General features: G+C 41.5%; 1 protein-coding gene across 1 annotated transcript; it reads right to left on the minus strand.

The window, feature by feature from the left end:
• Nucleotides 1-3,018: 3,018 nt before the first annotated feature.
• LOC134794722 (Krueppel homolog 2) lies at nucleotides 3,019-17,740 on the minus strand. Its single transcript, XM_063766508.1, has 6 exons — nucleotides 17,587-17,740; nucleotides 15,489-15,655; nucleotides 14,055-14,239; nucleotides 5,182-5,249; nucleotides 4,504-4,637; nucleotides 3,019-3,244 (listed from the first exon to the last, which is right to left on the minus strand). Exons 2-6 carry the CDS (start codon nucleotides 15,647-15,649, stop codon nucleotides 3,019-3,021), a joined length of 774 nt encoding a protein of 257 aa, XP_063622578.1. The 5' UTR covers nucleotides 15,650-15,655; nucleotides 17,587-17,740.
• Between the last annotated feature and the right edge of the window lie 57 nt (nucleotides 17,741-17,797).

Here is a 17,797-nt window from a genome sequence, read left to right on the forward strand (position 1 = left end):
CAAGTGGTGCCAACCCCAATAATTGCTCGGGAGCAATGCTGAGCCGAGTTTGGCCGAAGTCGGGAGTTTCGCACCCCTGCTATAAGTACGATTCCCACCGAACAGGCGGAGTGGGAGCGCATTTCACATTAATTTAGTATATACGGCTGCTCCGGCGCGGCCCGACGCCAGCCGGTCGGTGGGAATGGTACAATACGCTACACCTCTCGCTAAACTCTAGTCTGAAATTGCTCTAGGTACAGCGCCATCTGGTTCAGTTGTCAAATAGGAAGCAAGTTTTTTCTTACCCCACTAGGTACATTATTCATAACTTAAAACTTTACAAGCCTCAATTAGTAAATATGTTTTTTACCTTTCTTACAAATCTCTCTCCTCAGTCGTTCCCTCATTCCTAAGGATCGTGATCACTATGTTTCACATCCTTGATCAGCTGTCTCCATCGGTCTCGATCCATTGTTGCCCTCACTGCTTGATGAAATTTGCTCGAGGAAGTGGCTTCTCTGACTTGGTCAGTCCACCTGGTTGGCAAGCGACCGCGACCTCTCTTGCCTTCCACTCCACCAATCACAACCAGTTTCTCGAGACTCTCAGCTCCTCTTCGCATTACATGGCCAAAGTATGCCAGCAACCGATGTCGGCAGATGGTGGACAAACGTGTTTTGATGCCCAGTTGGGAAAGAATAGACGCATTTGTGCGCTTGGCCGTCCACGGTATCCTAAGCATTCACCTCCAGCACCACATTTCGAATGCGTCGATTCTTTGTCTCTCTCTTGCCAGTATTGTCCATGTCTCTACTCCGTACATGAAGATGGGAAAGACCAAGGGTCTGACCAGGCGGGTTTTCGTATGAAAGCTTATACTACGGTTTTTCCAGATAACCTGAAGGCGCGTCATGGCATCTTTAGCCTCTGCGATTCGGCGCTTGATCTCGGGAACGCAGCTTCCATCATTGTTTATCTGAGATCCCAGATAAGTAAAACTATTCACCCTATCAACAACCTGGATTTCATGGGAACCTGTCAGCTTGCCAGCCCGATCTACCACCATGACTTTTGTCTTCTGTCTTACAAATACATAAGTCAACAAACTATTAATATAATAGCTAATTGATTGTACAAACAGCAACACTCTTTTAACAGTCCAATGGCGGACCTTAAACCTTTTGTAATAGGGTTTACCGAATGGTACCTCTATATTACAATCAATAACTCTTCTATTGATTGATCGAGACAGGGAAAATAAATACACAAGTCTTATATTAACATATATTTAAAAATCCTGACTACATTCACCCCAAACCAAGTGCATACCATATTGTTAAAATAAATATAATAGTTGAAAGTAAAAAAAACAACTATCTAACGAAACAAAACATCGAAGTTTATACAAATGGAATGATCAGTTTCAAAAAGGGAACTAATAAAAGAAATGCATAAGGAATTTGTTCGACAGAGATAGACAATTACCCAATTTTTAATACCTAGTAAAAATGTATGACATGACTTAGGTCCCAATTTGAAAATTTCATCGTTTTAATATTTCTCTAGGCTACCTAAGGCTAACCTACAGCCTGGTTTCACTTGACAGATATTATACTGCTTTTGTTTACCATTTAAATAGATTAACACAACAAGAACAAAGTGCTACATAACAGCTTAAAATAACTCTGACCAAAATCGTTGACTCATACTTAAGTAAGATTAAACTTAAAATAATACCTTAGTTTGTCCCATTAAAATACTATCAATACAACAGTTTGATTCAATATAAACCAAGAGTTTTAAATAAATATGTCAAAGTGAAGCTCACAATACGTGTTCACACAAACGTCGTTTGACATTGACATATGTCACGTGACAACACATAATATAACATGATGATAGGTTATTTTAAAACAATTTTGCGACATTTTGCAATCCTTCACTATAGTTCGTTTTTTTTAGCATTAGAAATAAGGTAAACAATCTTGATGTGTCTTTTAATTGAAAAACACATTTTAAAAATAAGTTACGGCAAATATGTAACAATTATGAATCTAATACGATCATTTATATTCTTCTGCTTTCATAAGTAATATTTACTGATTTTTAAAAAGCGTTTTTCATTTAAAAGACCTGTCAAGATCGCTTACCTTCTTTCAAGTTCTTTCTAATGCTAAAAAAACGAACTATACAGCCTGGCAAAAAAGTGTAGAAATCAAAAAGTGGCAATACTGTAGGTAGTGTCATCCCTTTCAAATCAATCTAAGAAAACGGGACGACACCACAATGTTGCCACTTTTTAATGTCTACGCTTTCTTGTCGGACTATAAGTGTCACTAGAAAAATACATAAGATTTTTTTAATTTTTCTAGTGACAGTCGGTGAATAATACGCCCATATAGAGCCGTCCTAGTCTTGCTTATATCCTAGCTGTTTGTAGAAAGAGACGGTTGTTTATGTCCGATCTGAAATAAGGTAGTAGTTGAGTTCTGGACACGGAGGTAAAGTGTGAGCGTGCGACGATGTCGCAGATGTCCTTATATGCCCTATTAGCGCCGTCTGCGTTATCTGTAAAAAAAAACATTGGGTGACTATCGCGTAGGTTAAAAGGTTAGAACACTGAGGTGCGATATTAATATTACGAAATTACGAAGGACTGTTATTCACTTGAGATTAGGCAAATTGCACTTTCTTGTGGGTCATTCTACAAAGTAAGTAAAAGTACAAGAGGTATAGTTGGTCAAACAGATATTGTAAGTAGAAAATGGCGGCAAATTTTAAAAATGTAGGCGCGAAGGGATACCGTCCCATTGAATACAATTTTGCGCCTTTTTTTACTGACAAGATTTGCTTGACCAGCATAAAGTGTAAACTCGTGCCTTGAAGTTGACAGCTGAAGATGTCGTACAGTCGCCATCAGATAAATCGGAGCAGCCGAGGTGCTCAAAATATCTCAACACTAGAGGCGTGTTTAGATATTTGTGCGCGCTTTGGGCTAATTGGTACCAGGAGTCCATAACGTGCGAAGAAAGTCACCTACTGTGCCTGTTCCTCCATAGGCGGCGCCAGACGGCACACGAGCTGCACGCCGCTGTGGACGGCGTTCTTGAGCGGCGCCGGCAGGCCGGGCCGCGCGGCCTGGCGCTCCAGCACGACGCGCAGCTCGCGGAACGTGTTGCGCGTGTACGGGTTCCGGCGGGACGCGTAGCGCCACGTCACGAAGTAGTAGTACACGAAGGGGGTCATGAGGCCGCAGTAGCCGCTGGAAAAAGGAACAAGAGTGTTAGAGTGTAATCTAAATAATTAAGTAATCGGAAAACGCGATGGAAATACAAAAATGTCACCGATAATATGATTACTTATAACTTCCTTCTAAAAAAAAGAATATTGACTTTTCTAAAACAATGACTTTTTAAGTAAAACGAGGTGGGTAGAAATATTATAGTATTGTTTCTAAAATACTTAGGATAAAAAAATAAATCCTTGAAATAAAGAGCACCATTCGCAAACCGCTTCTGAATCATTATAACAGCAATAATACACTATACTTTATGAGTTTGCAATTAGGTTTACGAATTGTCTGTACATGTATTGGAACGATGGTACGTGCCCTGCACAGCGTCAAGCGTACTATGTGCAGTTCGCGATCCTTTCGCAAATGGCGTACTAGAGGACCTTCACCATGCATAAGGACGATGTGGGGTGTACATCTTCACTAGGACTTCTAGGATCAGATTCTGAACATGGACATATGGACAATGTGTATGTGTACTTACAAGAGCGCCATGAACACCACGAGCGGGAACAGCACGATCTCAGCGAGCGCGGCGGCGCGCAGGATGTTCCGTGACTGGAACTCCACCAGCGAGATGAGGAGGCGGGCCACCCATAGGGAGTCCTGTACCATGATTATGTGACTACTTACAAGAGCGCCATGAACACTACGAGCGGGAACAGCACGATCTCAGCGAGCGCGGCGGCGCGGAGGATGTTCCGTGACTGGAACTCCACCAGCGAGATGAGGAGGCGGGCCACCCATAGGGAGTCCTGTACCATGATTATGTGACTACTTACAAGAGCGCCATGAACACTACGAGCGGGAACAGCACGATCTCAGCGAGCGCGGCGGCGCGCAGGATGTTCCGTGACTGGAACTCCACCAGCGAGATGAGGAGGCGGGCCACCCATAGGGAGTCCTGTACCATGATTATGTGACTACTTACAAGAGCGCCATGAACACTACGAGCGGGAACAGCACGATCTCAGCGAGCGCGGCGGCGCGGAGGATGTTCCGTGACTGGAACTCCACCAGCGAGATGAGGCGGCGGGCCACCCATAGGGAGTCCTGTACCATGATTATGTGACTACTTACAAGAGCGCCATGAACACTACGAGCGGGAACAGCACGATCTCAGCGAGCGCGGCGGCGCGGAGGATGTTCCGTGACTGGAACTCCACCAGCGAGATGAGGAGGCGGGCCACCCATAGGGAGTCCTGTACCATGATTATGTGACTACTTACAAGAGCGCCATGAACACCACGAGCGGGAACAGCACGATCTCGGCGAGCGCGGCGGCGCGCAGGATGTTCCGTGACTGGAACTCCACCAGCGATATGAGGAGGCGGGCCACCCATAGGGAGTTCTGGCCCAACGTCTGTAATGTCGAGTTGTAATATTAGTTTTACAAGGCTTCCAAAATCCAAAAAAGTTGTGTCACAGCTAGGGAGCGTGCATGAACTGTAGACGGCAGCACAGAAGCCCCCTGGTAATTGGCGCGAAGCATTATATCAAGTTACCATTTTTAGATTTAAGGACAGGTGGAATACCACGCAAGCCACTAGATGGCAGACCCTACTATGCGAAATAGAGCCAGACTGAAGTATAGGGGGCAGCACCTGCTTAGAAGCGTGAATTGTTTTCGCTTTCGTTACAAGATGGTGGACCATCCAATACCGGTCTCTATAGCTATTTAACTCAATTGGCAGTTATTGATGTAGTACGTGGCCCATACTGAAAGTTTCTGGATTCTGATATATGAGAAGACTTATTTTTTCTAAGTGGCCAGTCCAGGAATTTTCAGTATGCCCTAAGTAGTAGAGATCGCAGATCTGCGAAATCGACTCCACACTCGCGTTCGCGGTTTCGCGCCGCGATTCGCGCACGAGTGTGGAGCGGGCTTTAAAGTAAAGTATACTCACGTCGAGGATGGTGAGGGAGTAAGACGCAGCATGCAGCAGAGCGAACAAGAAGATCGGCGTCAGGATCACTGTGCGAGTCAAGGAGCCTCCGTATGTTGTGGACCTTATTCACTAGGTTAACTTTCAAGCTATGTTTTAACGACATATGAAAGTCGACTATTTAAATCAAATCTTTAACCACAGAATGAGAACATTAGTACAGAATATTAACCAAAACTAACAGGACAATTTGAATGGCCTGTAATAAACCCAATCTATCCAATTGTGTAAGTTAATATGAAAAATTGCAAATGTAATTGGTGTAATCCGTTCATATACTTAAATAAAAATACAAAATACAAAAAAAGTTTAAAAGTAAACAAACAATTTGTAAATTTTCGGGTGGTTATAACATTTATTGGTTAACCAACCAAATACAAAACCGCCTGGATCAGTCACTGAACGACCTGACTGTAACCCACATAATTTGATCATGTAATGTTTTCATCTACCCTCAACTGGCTTAAGGAGCCATTTGAGGGTAGATTTTGTTTACTTTTATTTAAATGTCTAAAGATACAGAGTTTAGTGTAAGTGCAATGAAATTTGTCATTAAAGGTAGTTTTAGTTTTGTGTGACATGACATGAATTACAATTCGTAGTAAAACGACGGGCAGTGCGCGAGCTCCGACGTGAAACGTGGCGATAAATGACCTGTCGCTCCTCTAATTCCATGTTGCGTGCACTCTACTTATCTACTTAATCTACCAACGCTATATTAAACCGTACCTGCCGTATTAAGTTCAACATTTTACGGTTTAGGATCCGTTAATATAACATTACAAATAACAAGCACAGCAGCCACTTGAATATTGTATTGTACAAGAATGCAAACATTTGCATTTATATTTGTCGGGGCGTGACTCCAGAAGGACGTATTGCAGCGTTACAGTTCATAGTTTTAGACGCCTGTATACAATTGATTAGCAATGTTTGCTGTTTGGAAGTTGTAACGAAATTCATAACGTAGAGAGTAACGCCGTCTATTGGCGTATTGTTGAACTAAGATGACAGGTAGAAGGCTTTGGAACGTCAAGAGGTTTCTCTTGGGTGAAGGTAGGCACGAGTTGGCATTTTTGTCGCTATGTTGGTAGACTGGTCAAGCAGGTTGACCAACTTGACGTTGAGGCGGGAGGACTGGAGCAGCGAGGCTCCGCCGCTGGTGGGCAGTCTTGATCGGACCGCGCTAGAAGTCGGACGTACTCGTTGGCCAACCTCGTGCCTAACTCGCCACGTTCCTGAAGGCTTATACCTGAAGGATTATTCTGATAGCTTATAGAATCCAACGTTCTTTAACCATTTAGCTAAGTGTTTTATTCCAAGTGTTATTTTGATTTCTTACGTGTGATTAGAACCATACCTTTGTAAAATAAAGAGAAGAAGTGTTGTTTTGAAAAGACGTGTCCCGCCGAGTTTGTTGCCGGTCCCAAATAGGGCTAAATCTTCTCGGGTCAGAGGTGTACGGTTGGAGCCGGCCTAGCTTGACTTGAATAAAGACTTGAACGATTTTATGCGATCCTTTTATTTGAGTGCAATCCAAATACATCCCAATAACGCCTCGATATTTTAGTAGGCACTAGTATGGTTAACGAGTTCGAATGTTTATTTCATGCACTGGTAGCAAAGGTAGCATACTGATTTAGCTGTGAAGTAATACATTGAGGTACTATGCCCACTGCCGTCGCCCGTGCCTCCGTCATACCTATAGGTTTAATTATGATGTTTTCCTTCACCGAAAAGCAAATTATATTATCGTACATTAATCCCAAGAATCTTATATAGAATCTTATTGGTAATTTGGTACGAATTAATTTTAAAAATTAGTTTAGAATGGGTTATGACATTGTTACTGGTGAATTAGGGTGGTATTCCATCTGTCCAATGTCATTGCGTCTCGCTCTCTCATTAAGCACAATGTGAGATAAAATACACATTGGACAAAGAAATTAGACAGGTTGAATACCACCCTTATCAACATTTACTTGAAACTCCGGTGCCGTTAAGATAGAACATTATTTCGGTAGATGTCGCTATGCACCTCCCTAGGCGTGTGAGCAAAAAGGAAGGGATGGAAAGATTCTCACGCTTTTGGTAAGCTTCGGTAGCTAAGTTGGTTGAGAGCGATCGGACCGGCGGAGTATATACTGTACAAATTTGTACAAGTGGCACAAGCCAGGGTTCGAACCCGCGTCCTCTAGTTTAGAAGACGCCCAACTTACCGCTTAGCTTGTGTTATAACAAGCTTTTAACAATAACAATATTTTATTGACATACAAAACAGCTCTTTAATACCTAGTACAGTGATAGCATGTATATCTATACATATACATCCTAGCTCAAGCTATTTCCGTCAGTAGAAAAGAACGTCAAATTAAAAAAATATATTAGGCGCGAAGGGTTACCGTCCCATAGAAAATTAGAATTTTGCGCCTTTTTTTACTGACAAACTTGTTTGACCGGCTATAATTATTATGTCTTATGCCGAATTCAAGACATTCAAGTGACGCACACTAAAAGAAACCTTCGTACAACCTTCACAAATTCTGTTACGCGTAAACACGCAGACCGGTTCCTAATGTCAAGCTGTGACGTCATCGCGCGTCAGACCGCATTACTATGACAGTTACGCGCTTAGCACACTAGATCCGATTCGCGATGTTTGAGCGAGACAAGGCTATGCGCGTATTATACCGACATCCCGCTCGCACGTGCGAATCGGATCCCGTGTGCTAAGCGCCTTACTATCGATGCTTAATAGAAGGCACGCGAGGAAAGAATGATCGCAGAGATTGATTCACGGTGATTGACTCGGGATCTACAACAGTAATACTTTAAAGTAGACCTTATGTCTTCGGAATAAGGTTTACGAATTACTGCGTGGACATTTGTCGGAGGTCAAAGTATCTTAAGTATAGAATTGTTAGTTAATTGTCTAGAGCAGCGGTCGGCAACCAGCGGCCCGCGGGCCGTATGCGGCCCACGAACCTCTCATTTGCGGCCCGCGACCCTCCCTGGCTGTTTTGTATGTAGTATTGACAAATGACAATGTCTGATAAAGTCATAAATATTAACAAAGTGCGGCCCGCGTCCACTTCGTTAGCTGCTATGTGGCCCTTGGCTGCTAAAAGGTTGCCGACCGCTGGTCTAGAGTTAGCCGATGGTACAATGGCTTATGTAGGTGAACAAAATAAACGAGATTGGAGTATTTGAAGTCCTCAGCATTAGAATTAGAACTCGACTAATTTAGTAGAAGTAGACTTTTTCTTAAAATTTTGCTTTATTAGTAAATGAATATTTTCGTAATTTTCACTTATCGACTCCGTATCCTTAGGTGTAGTGTAAATTTTATTCGATATCGTGACATGACGCATTTAGGATAGTAACTTTGCTTGATTTTGGAGTAAACAAATTGGATTTAAGAAACAGTCACGGTCATAATCGTAACTCGTTTATTATTTTAAAATTATTTAAACAACTTCCACATGCTTCCACGCGCACTCATTTCGAACCTAGAAATGAGTCCGCGCGAACGTTCACTAAGAAACAGGTCAAATCAAAACCTGCACAATGGCCACCTGAAAAACCGAAATATAGTTCCGCCGGCCGAATATTCGGCGGCCGGTGACCGAATATTCGGTCGATGGTCAGTTCGAACATCCGTTATCCGGCCAAACAACTATCCGTTGCATCTCTAATAATTTGACATTCAATTATGATAACGCGTCACTCTTTCAATTTGTCCGATGAAAAGTAATTAAATTGAATTCATATTAATAGACAATCCAATATTAACCAAAATAATTGACATTTTCAATGAATTGATAGTATGTATTGACACAGTTTAAAAGATGGTCAGTAGTATAGTATCGATGGTCAATAATCGATACACCGGCCGGCAGGTCGCCACGGCCTTGGCTTTAAACGTACGCCAGCTCGCTTTACTGATATTTGCATAAACGTGTTAAACACTTAAAATGATACTGGAATAACTAATAGACAAATCGATGTTTAGATTATAGCGCGATTTAAGGTATTGAATGCAATGCAAATAATAATAAAATAATAATAATTCAGCCTATATACGTCCCACTGCTGGGCACACTGAGAGGAGGCCCTCAAGCGCGAGAAGGCTTGGGCTATAGTCCCCACGCTAGCCCAATGCGGATTGGGGACTTCACATACACCTTTGAATTTGTTCGCAGATATATGCAGGTTTCCTCAAGATGTTTTCATTCACCGAAAAGCTAGTGGTAAATTTCAAATGATATTTCGTACATGAGTTCCGCGGCTTTGTCTACAATTAAATAGTCTACATAAAATTATGATTTTCGCGATAAAACAAACTTATGTCCATCCTCGGGAATCAAATTATTCATGGTATCACCATACCAAACATTTAATAATAAAAAATAATAATAATCAGCCTATATACGTCCCACTGCTGGGCACAGGCCTCCTCTCATGCGCGAGTGGGCTTGGGCTACAGTCCCCACGCTAGCCCAATGCGGATTGGGGACTTCACATACACCTTTGAATTTGTTCGCAGATATATGCAAGTTTCCTCAAGATGTTTTCATTCACCGAAAAGCTAGTGGTAAATTTCAAATGATATTTCGTACATGAGTTCCGAGGCTTTGTCTACAATTAAATAGTCTACATAAAATTATGATTTTCGCGATAAAACAATCTTATGTCCATCCTCGGGAATCAAACTATTCATGGTATCACCATACCAAACATTTAATAATAATAATCAGCCTATATACGTCCCACTGCTGGGCACAGGCCTCCTCTCATGCGCGAGAGGGCTTGGGCCCCCACGCTAGCCCAATGCGGATTGGGAACTTCACATACACCTTTGAATTTGTTCGCAGATATATGCAGGTTTCCTCAAGATGTTTTCATTCACCGAAAAGCTAGTGGTAAATTTCAAATGATATTTCGTACATGAGTACCGCGGCTTTGTCTACAATTAAATAGTCTACATAAAATTATGATTTTCGCGATAAAACAATCTTATGTCCATCCTCGGGAATCAAACTATTCATGGTATCACCATACCAAACATTTAATAATAATAATCAGCCTATATACTAGTTTTTCCGAGCCAAACGATACATCCCCTCCCGCCAACCCAAGGACCTATACAGGAGATTGGTATCAATGAAGTTAAAGTGAATGTAAGAAAGATGAAGAAGAATAAAGCTACTGGTCCAGATGAGATCCCGGCAGAAATATGGAAGATACTCGGGCCTATAGGACTGGAATGGCTTACTAGACTCTTCAATCTCATCCTTAAAACCAAAATGATACCAAACTCATGGCGTCATAGTCACTTAATTCCCTTCTATAAAAACAAGGGAGACGTAACGGATTGTGGAAATTACAGGGGCATCAAATTGACGTCTCATACACTCAAGATCTGGGAACGCATTTTAAACAACCGTATTCAATCGCTTACGTCAATATCTACGAACCAGTTTGGATTTACACCCTCAAAATCCACCACCGACGCCATACAAGCTGTCCGAATAATAACCGACAAGTACCGCTTAAACAAAGAAGATCTACATTTTATATTTATCGATCTGGAAAAAGCTTTCGACCGGGTACCGCGTAGAATTGTATGGCAGGCGCTTAGGGCACAACACCTGCCTGAAATTTACATACAACTTATACAGAACATGTATCACAATTCATTCACGAGAGTGAAAAGCCCAGCAGGCCTCAGCGAAGCGTTCGAGGTAGGAGTAGGGGTTCACCAAGGTTCGGCAATTAGTCCGCTACTCTTCAACTTGGTCATGGATCTTATAACCAAAGAAATCCAAGCCCCATTGCCGATGAATCTCCTGTACGCGGACGACATAGTACTCATGGCTAACACAGCAAGCGAAATGCAGGATACTCTACATCTCTGGGTTAACGCCCTAGAACAAGCGGGTCTCAAAGTCAGTCGAACCAAAACCGAACACTTGCATTGCAGGTTCACTGGCAGAAACCAACAACCAACTATCTGCTACCCCGACATGAAACCGGTGCCAAAAGTTACACATTTCAAGTACTTGGGGTCGGTTATCTCAGAAGATGGAAAGATAGAGGAAGATGTAGCGCACCGAGTAAATGTTGGCTGGCAAAAGTGGCGCTCGCTGTCTGGAGTACTGTGTGACACTCGCATGCCCGTTCGAACTAAAGGAAAGGTCTACAAAATGGCTGTTAGACCAGCGCTCCTATATGGATCGGAGTGCTGGCCTGTCAAAGAAACCAACGTGCAAAAACTTCATACAGCCGAAATGAAGATGCTAAGGTGGTCCGGAGGGGTTACACGGCTCGATAAAGTCAGAAACGAGTACATTCGTGGCAGCTTCAAGGTAGCCCCTATACCTGAAAAACTGACGGAATACCGACTCAGATGGTACGGGCACGTGATGCGAAGGGGCGAAGAGTACGTTGCCAAGAAGGCTCTGAACCTGCCGGAGAAAGAGAGAGGCCAGGGACGCCCGCCGACTACATGGTGGACCAGCATGACCCAATTAATTAAGAAAAACGATTTACCCGACCCGACAACCCTCGACAGAATCTCGTGGCGCAAAGTAATTAGGAGAGCCGACCCCACTTAAAGTGGGATGAAGCAAGGAAGAAGAAGAATCAGCCTATATACGTCCCACTGCTGGGCACAACAGGCCTCCTCTCATGCGCGAGTGGGCTTGGGCTATAGTCCCCACGCTAGCCCAATGCTGATTGGGGACTTCACATACACCTTTGAATTTCTTCGCAGATGTATTGCAGGTTTCCTCACGATGTTTTCCTTCACCGAAAAGCTAGTGGTAAATATCAAATGATATTTCGTACATACGTTCCGAAAAACTCATTGGTACGAGCCAGGATTTGAACCCGCGACCTCCAGATCGAAAGTCGGAAGTCATATCCACTCGGCCACCAAACATTTAGCAGCGGTTTATGCATAAGGAGGTAACACATACAGAGTAGTTTTCGCATTTATAATATTAGTAAGGATTAATATAATATTACTTTTAAAATTCAGTGGCACAATTTAAAAGGTAATAACAGTCCCGTCTAAAAATATAGATACTTACCGTCGGCCTAAATCGCAAACCTCGTAACTCCTCCGGGGGAGTTACGGGGTTTGCGACTATAAGTATTAAGTTGTCCAAGGTAGCAATTACTAATTTCCTTGAAATGGAGTTACGAGGTTTGCGATTTAGGCCGACGTTATACCTTAATATTATGGGCAATAAGGTCGTGTATACATATTTTTTGCACTTCGTCCGTATCGATATTTTTAGACGTGACTGTACCAGAGAATAACAGTGTCAACTTGCGGCTCGCCGCGCTTTTTAATCTATTGCAATAGGGAAAAAAATATACCTATTTATGAACACGACTGTACAAGGCAAAACCGTCTTTGTGGCCCTCATGATAAAGGTTGGTTTATTCAAAGGAAAATTAATAATTTATTGCTAATAACATAGGTAGAGGTGGTATTAGGTAAGTATAGTTACGCAGTTACGCCACTAATAAATTAAAAATAGATTAAATATTTTCTAGACTGTGTTATCACTGACCGAATGTTGAATTAAGTGGTTATTAAGTAGAAGTCGATTCAATTATATGTTGCCGTGGTAGTTAGGTACCTACTAGAATTATAAATTATATTATAATACCTATCTAGCAGAAAACATTGTCCAGGAAAAAATATCTGCCCTTGACAATGACTTAAACGTAGTTAATTAAACAGATATTTTAATAATAAAAAATTATACTTCGTCGGTGGCAAACAAGCATACGGCCCGCCTGATGGTAAGCAGTCACCGTAGCCTATGGACGCCTGCAACTCCAGATGTGTTACATGCGCGTTGACGACCCTAACACACACCTTCGTTTAGCTCAAAAGTTTTTTTACACTTACATCTTAATTAAAAGGTAAACATATGCATTCTCGCTTAATTATTTTTGGTCACGAGTTTACTGGTATCTGTATGATGGCTGCCACTTTCACTCCGAATTCGTCCGAATAATTGCCAGGCACATTTCGCACATGCATGGTAATGTGTTCATTATGAGTTTTTATTGGTTATTGTTTACGAGTACAAGCGCGACGGGCAACGTCCTTACAATTACATCATCGACAAAATCGATTTTTGAAAGTGTTCAGTTTAATAAGTTCTCAAGAAATTATATTTTTCGGCATATTTTAGATAAATTGAAGCAGCTTTTCTCGAAACTACTAATTACGACATTAGATTGTTGGAATAATAAACATAACTATTACATACATTTAAATAACCGCATTATGCCAAAATACCTTACATCGTTATGGAAAAGAGCTGATACTCTTCAAACTGCTGGATCGATTTTTATCAAACATAGTTTAGAACCACCTCAAGGAAACTCGCTTTCACGTAAAAAAACCGTATTGAAATTGGTCCATCCGTTGGAGAGCTACGATGCCACAGACAGAGACATTGGCGTCCAACATATAACACCTCTCTTTTTGCGCCGGGCGTTAAAAATCTACTACGTTAAACCTGTTTATCTGCTACGAGCGCATAAAAAACAACTAAAATATTGTGTAAAATAGAGTCAGTGTCATGATATTGAGATAAGACTATCCTATCGCTAGATATATTTGATTTACATGCAACATGATATTAAAGAGCGCAGAATATGATACAATTCATGATAAAGCCTTAAAAGGCATTTCAAATTTACTGCAATACCCATCTGCAATTTTTGATATAAAAGAACTTAATATGTCAGAACGTTGTCAGATATGTTAGTTACCTGTACTTATTAAAATGTTTTGTAAAGGATACACAAATTAGGCGCCACGTTCATGAAGATGAGCGAGTAGAGCAGATAATGTGCCGAGTCCTCGAGGAAGAATCTCGCGAGGAATTCTCGCGACGGCCGGATCTCGCGCGCTGGGATCCTCTGGTGGAGGCGGAGGGCCGAGACCGCTGCGTTACCGAGAAGGGCTTTGTAGAACGCTGACACTGGGCTAGAGGGGAGAAAAATGACATGTAAATAATGTGAATACTGCAAAAAATTCTCGCGATATAGCATTACCCGGGTCCACAGACCGGGCATACGGGCGCATGCTCGCTGTGTGGACCCGGCTATTAGACGATCCTGAGCTGAGACTCATCTTATGGATGTAGATAAGCGAATACCTATTCGCCAGGATTCTCTGGAAAAGACGGAGAGATGGGACCACTGCGTTGCCGAGGAGGAATTTGTGGAACAATTAAAGTAGTAAATATACTCCCAACTTATAAAACGAGTTTCTAAGATTTTCACTACACGGCCTTAGCTGTAATTACATTTTTTTATTTAATTATCAAGTATGTAAAGTATGTTAATATATTGGATGATGAACATCATCATCTTCCTCGCGTTATCCCGGCATTTTGCCACGGCTCATGGGAGCCTGGGGTCCGCTTGACAACTAATCCCAAGAATTGGCGTAGGCACTAGTTTTTACGAAAGCGACTGCCATCTGACCTTCCAACCCAGAGGGTAAACTAGGCCTTATTGGAATTACTCCGGTTTCCTCAAGATGTTTTCCTTCACCGAAAAGGGACGTAAATATCAAATGATATGTCGTACATAAGTTCCGAAAAACTCATTGGTACGAGCCGGGGTTCGAACCCGCGACCTCCAGATTGAAAGTCGCACGCTCTAACCGCTAGGCCACCAGCGCTTTATATCGGATGATGAACACAAATAAGTATTTATCGTGTCTTGTAAATATACACGCTATGTTACTATAATATAACAAGATAATAATATAATATGTTAGCGTTTCACTTCTCAGATACAAGTACAAAACAATAAACAAACAGGTTCAAAGAAATACGCAGAAAAAAAGGTGATGTTATCTGCAAGATTCTAAATGCATGCATAAATAATACGCATATGGAAGCTACATATGTACTTAAAATCTCATCAATTAAAGGCATAATGAAGGCATACAATCGATTTGATTGAATTGTCAACAGGAGCGTCTACGACGGAGTGAATCCAATGTCACGGGGTCACGGGTGAATTAAACTGCTCATTGTTAGTGAGCAAAACCAGGTTTCTTACACAAGTGTAATTAAATGTTTTACCTGATATATTTTACTTTACGTTGTCAACGCGCTGTAACGCACTTGGAGTGCAGGCGTCTATAGGCTCCGGGGACCGCTTACCATCATTCGTGCCGTATGCTTGTTTGCCACCGTCGAGGCATTTAAAAAAAAACTTACTTGCAGAACAGCGGCAGCACATATCCGAAGGTGCACAGCACGGTGAGTATGCGGATGGCCCAGAGAGCCACGTCCACCTTGTTGGCGATGACATGGGCCTTCAGCGCCGGGATGCCCTTAGGAGGGCCCTGGTCTCCGGCTTGTCCAGTTGTGTCAGCCATTGTTTACTGTAACAAATATATCTGGGTAATTTCTGGTTCAGAAGGTCAGATGGCAGTCGCTTTCGTAAAACTAGTGCCTACGCCTATTCTTGAGTTGCCAAGTGATCGAAGTCAGAGCCCAGTCAACTTTGGGAACCACTGACCTAGAGGCTCTTGCACTTCGGGCGAGTTACACTGGATACATATTTAGTGAGTGTTCTTGTTCTTTACTAGAGATGCCCCGAATAGTGAATTCGGCCGAATACCGAATATTCAGCATGACATGCGAACATTTTGAGTTACAATTATTATGAAAACTGTTCGCCATCAAAGCACAACGTTTGCTAAGATATACTTTTATGTTGAACAGAATTAATGAATGTAATTACAGTCATTCAAATCAGACCCATGATAAAAATAAACTATTTTGTAATCAACAAATGCTCAAAAACGTGCCTTCGTATTTGACTACTTTCCAAGAATACATTTTAAATATTAAATATACCTAGTTTTTGCTTATTTTTTTGTGTAATTTTTCTTTTTAGGTAGGTGCAACAGATATTCGGTATTCGGCCGAATAGTAGGCAACATTCGGCCGATACCGAATATTCGGCAAAGTGGCAAAGTACTGAATAGTTGCCGAATATTCGTGGCATCTCTATTCTTTACTCTACAATATTGTAGATTGTACAGTCAGCAGCAGAAGTTGCTAAGTGGGTAAGGTGTTCAAAATTACCTTGACACACTCTTATTCTCTTCACCAGTGTTTTTCAAACTGTGGGTTGCATCAAGATCATTTTGAACACCTGGCCCGCTTAGCAACTTCTGCTGCTGACTGTACAATAGTAATGTGACCTAAGGCTGCATAAAACAACCTCTTCATAAATAAAGTTTTATTGTTTTAGTGCTACCTTACCCCTTACCCCCTGTGTGTAGTGAGTTTCTGACTGGGTGCCAAGAAGGCAACAAGTGGGACAGTTCAACACATAGTTATTTCGGAAACATATGTGCACATGGACATTGCCAAAGCAAGTGCTACCATCTACCGTTCTTGTCTATACATTTCCTTGTGCATAGTAGGTTCTGCCATCTTGCAGGCTACATCGGAAGCATAAACGGCACATTTACGCCTCGCGACTAAAATCCTCGACGGCTCCTATGCTGCCCCCTATAGTGCAGACACTTAGAAAAATTTTTATCTGAGTGACCATAATCTTTAAACAAGCAAGGTTTTTTTTTAGTTGCTTACTCAGTCAATAAAAAAATGTAGTTTGTTGGTATGTTATTTAGAAGAACATTCAAAATACTACTGGTATTCAAAATTATCATATTATTAATTACTTTTTGCGTCGTAATGGATTTTTTGCGAGGAAATAGTGAGATGAAAGTTCTTTTCACTTTCTACAAAGAACTGGGTCAAACTGTGGAAAGTGCTCCATCAAACTGTACATAACTGCTGTTGGTCATTGCAGAGTAATTTCAGTGTACGAGTTCACGCGAATGTTACTGTGCAACACGACGCACGTTATCTAGAGATTAGGCTATAGTAAAGAACTGATAACAACTCAAACAGGCTCTCATTGTGAGAGCTCAACTTATGTTTTGAATGAATAAAAAGAAAAAAAAGCACCATAGCTATCAGGAAGGAAAGGTGGAATTAAAAATAAATTAGCACGGAGCAGAAAACCATTGGAAATGTAGTCTAGTGGGTCACGACGGTTAATTTGTACGTGAGGATAAATTTATTAATTCACTATACAACCTTCACGTAAGATCAACAGAACTGACGACCACATTACCATAAAACGACCCAAGGACTTACATAAGCAGGAAAACCTGTTTCCGCGGCCAATTATTAATAATTAAGAATTTACTTTTAAAGACCAGTTATAAAATGAAATGGATAAAAACTTCAGATCAATCCCAAAACTATGATAAGAAAAGTATTTAATACTTACGGAAATTATAAAACTATTAATAAATTAATAACAATTAATGTTCTAAACTATTTTAACACCACAATTATTTTCACAACGCGACGAAGTTGAACATGATTCGACAAATGACAGGTTCACAGATAGCAAAAAATAAGCTACCTGCGTGACGTACGCTGACATGAGCCGCCCTGTTATTAATGCTGTCCATTGGACTAAAAACCGTAAAACATTT

Source organism: Cydia splendana, chromosome 11 (genome assembly GCF_910591565.1).
Source record: "Cydia splendana chromosome 11, ilCydSple1.2, whole genome shotgun sequence".
Classification (NCBI taxonomy): Eukaryota; Metazoa; Arthropoda; class Insecta; order Lepidoptera; family Tortricidae; genus Cydia; species Cydia splendana.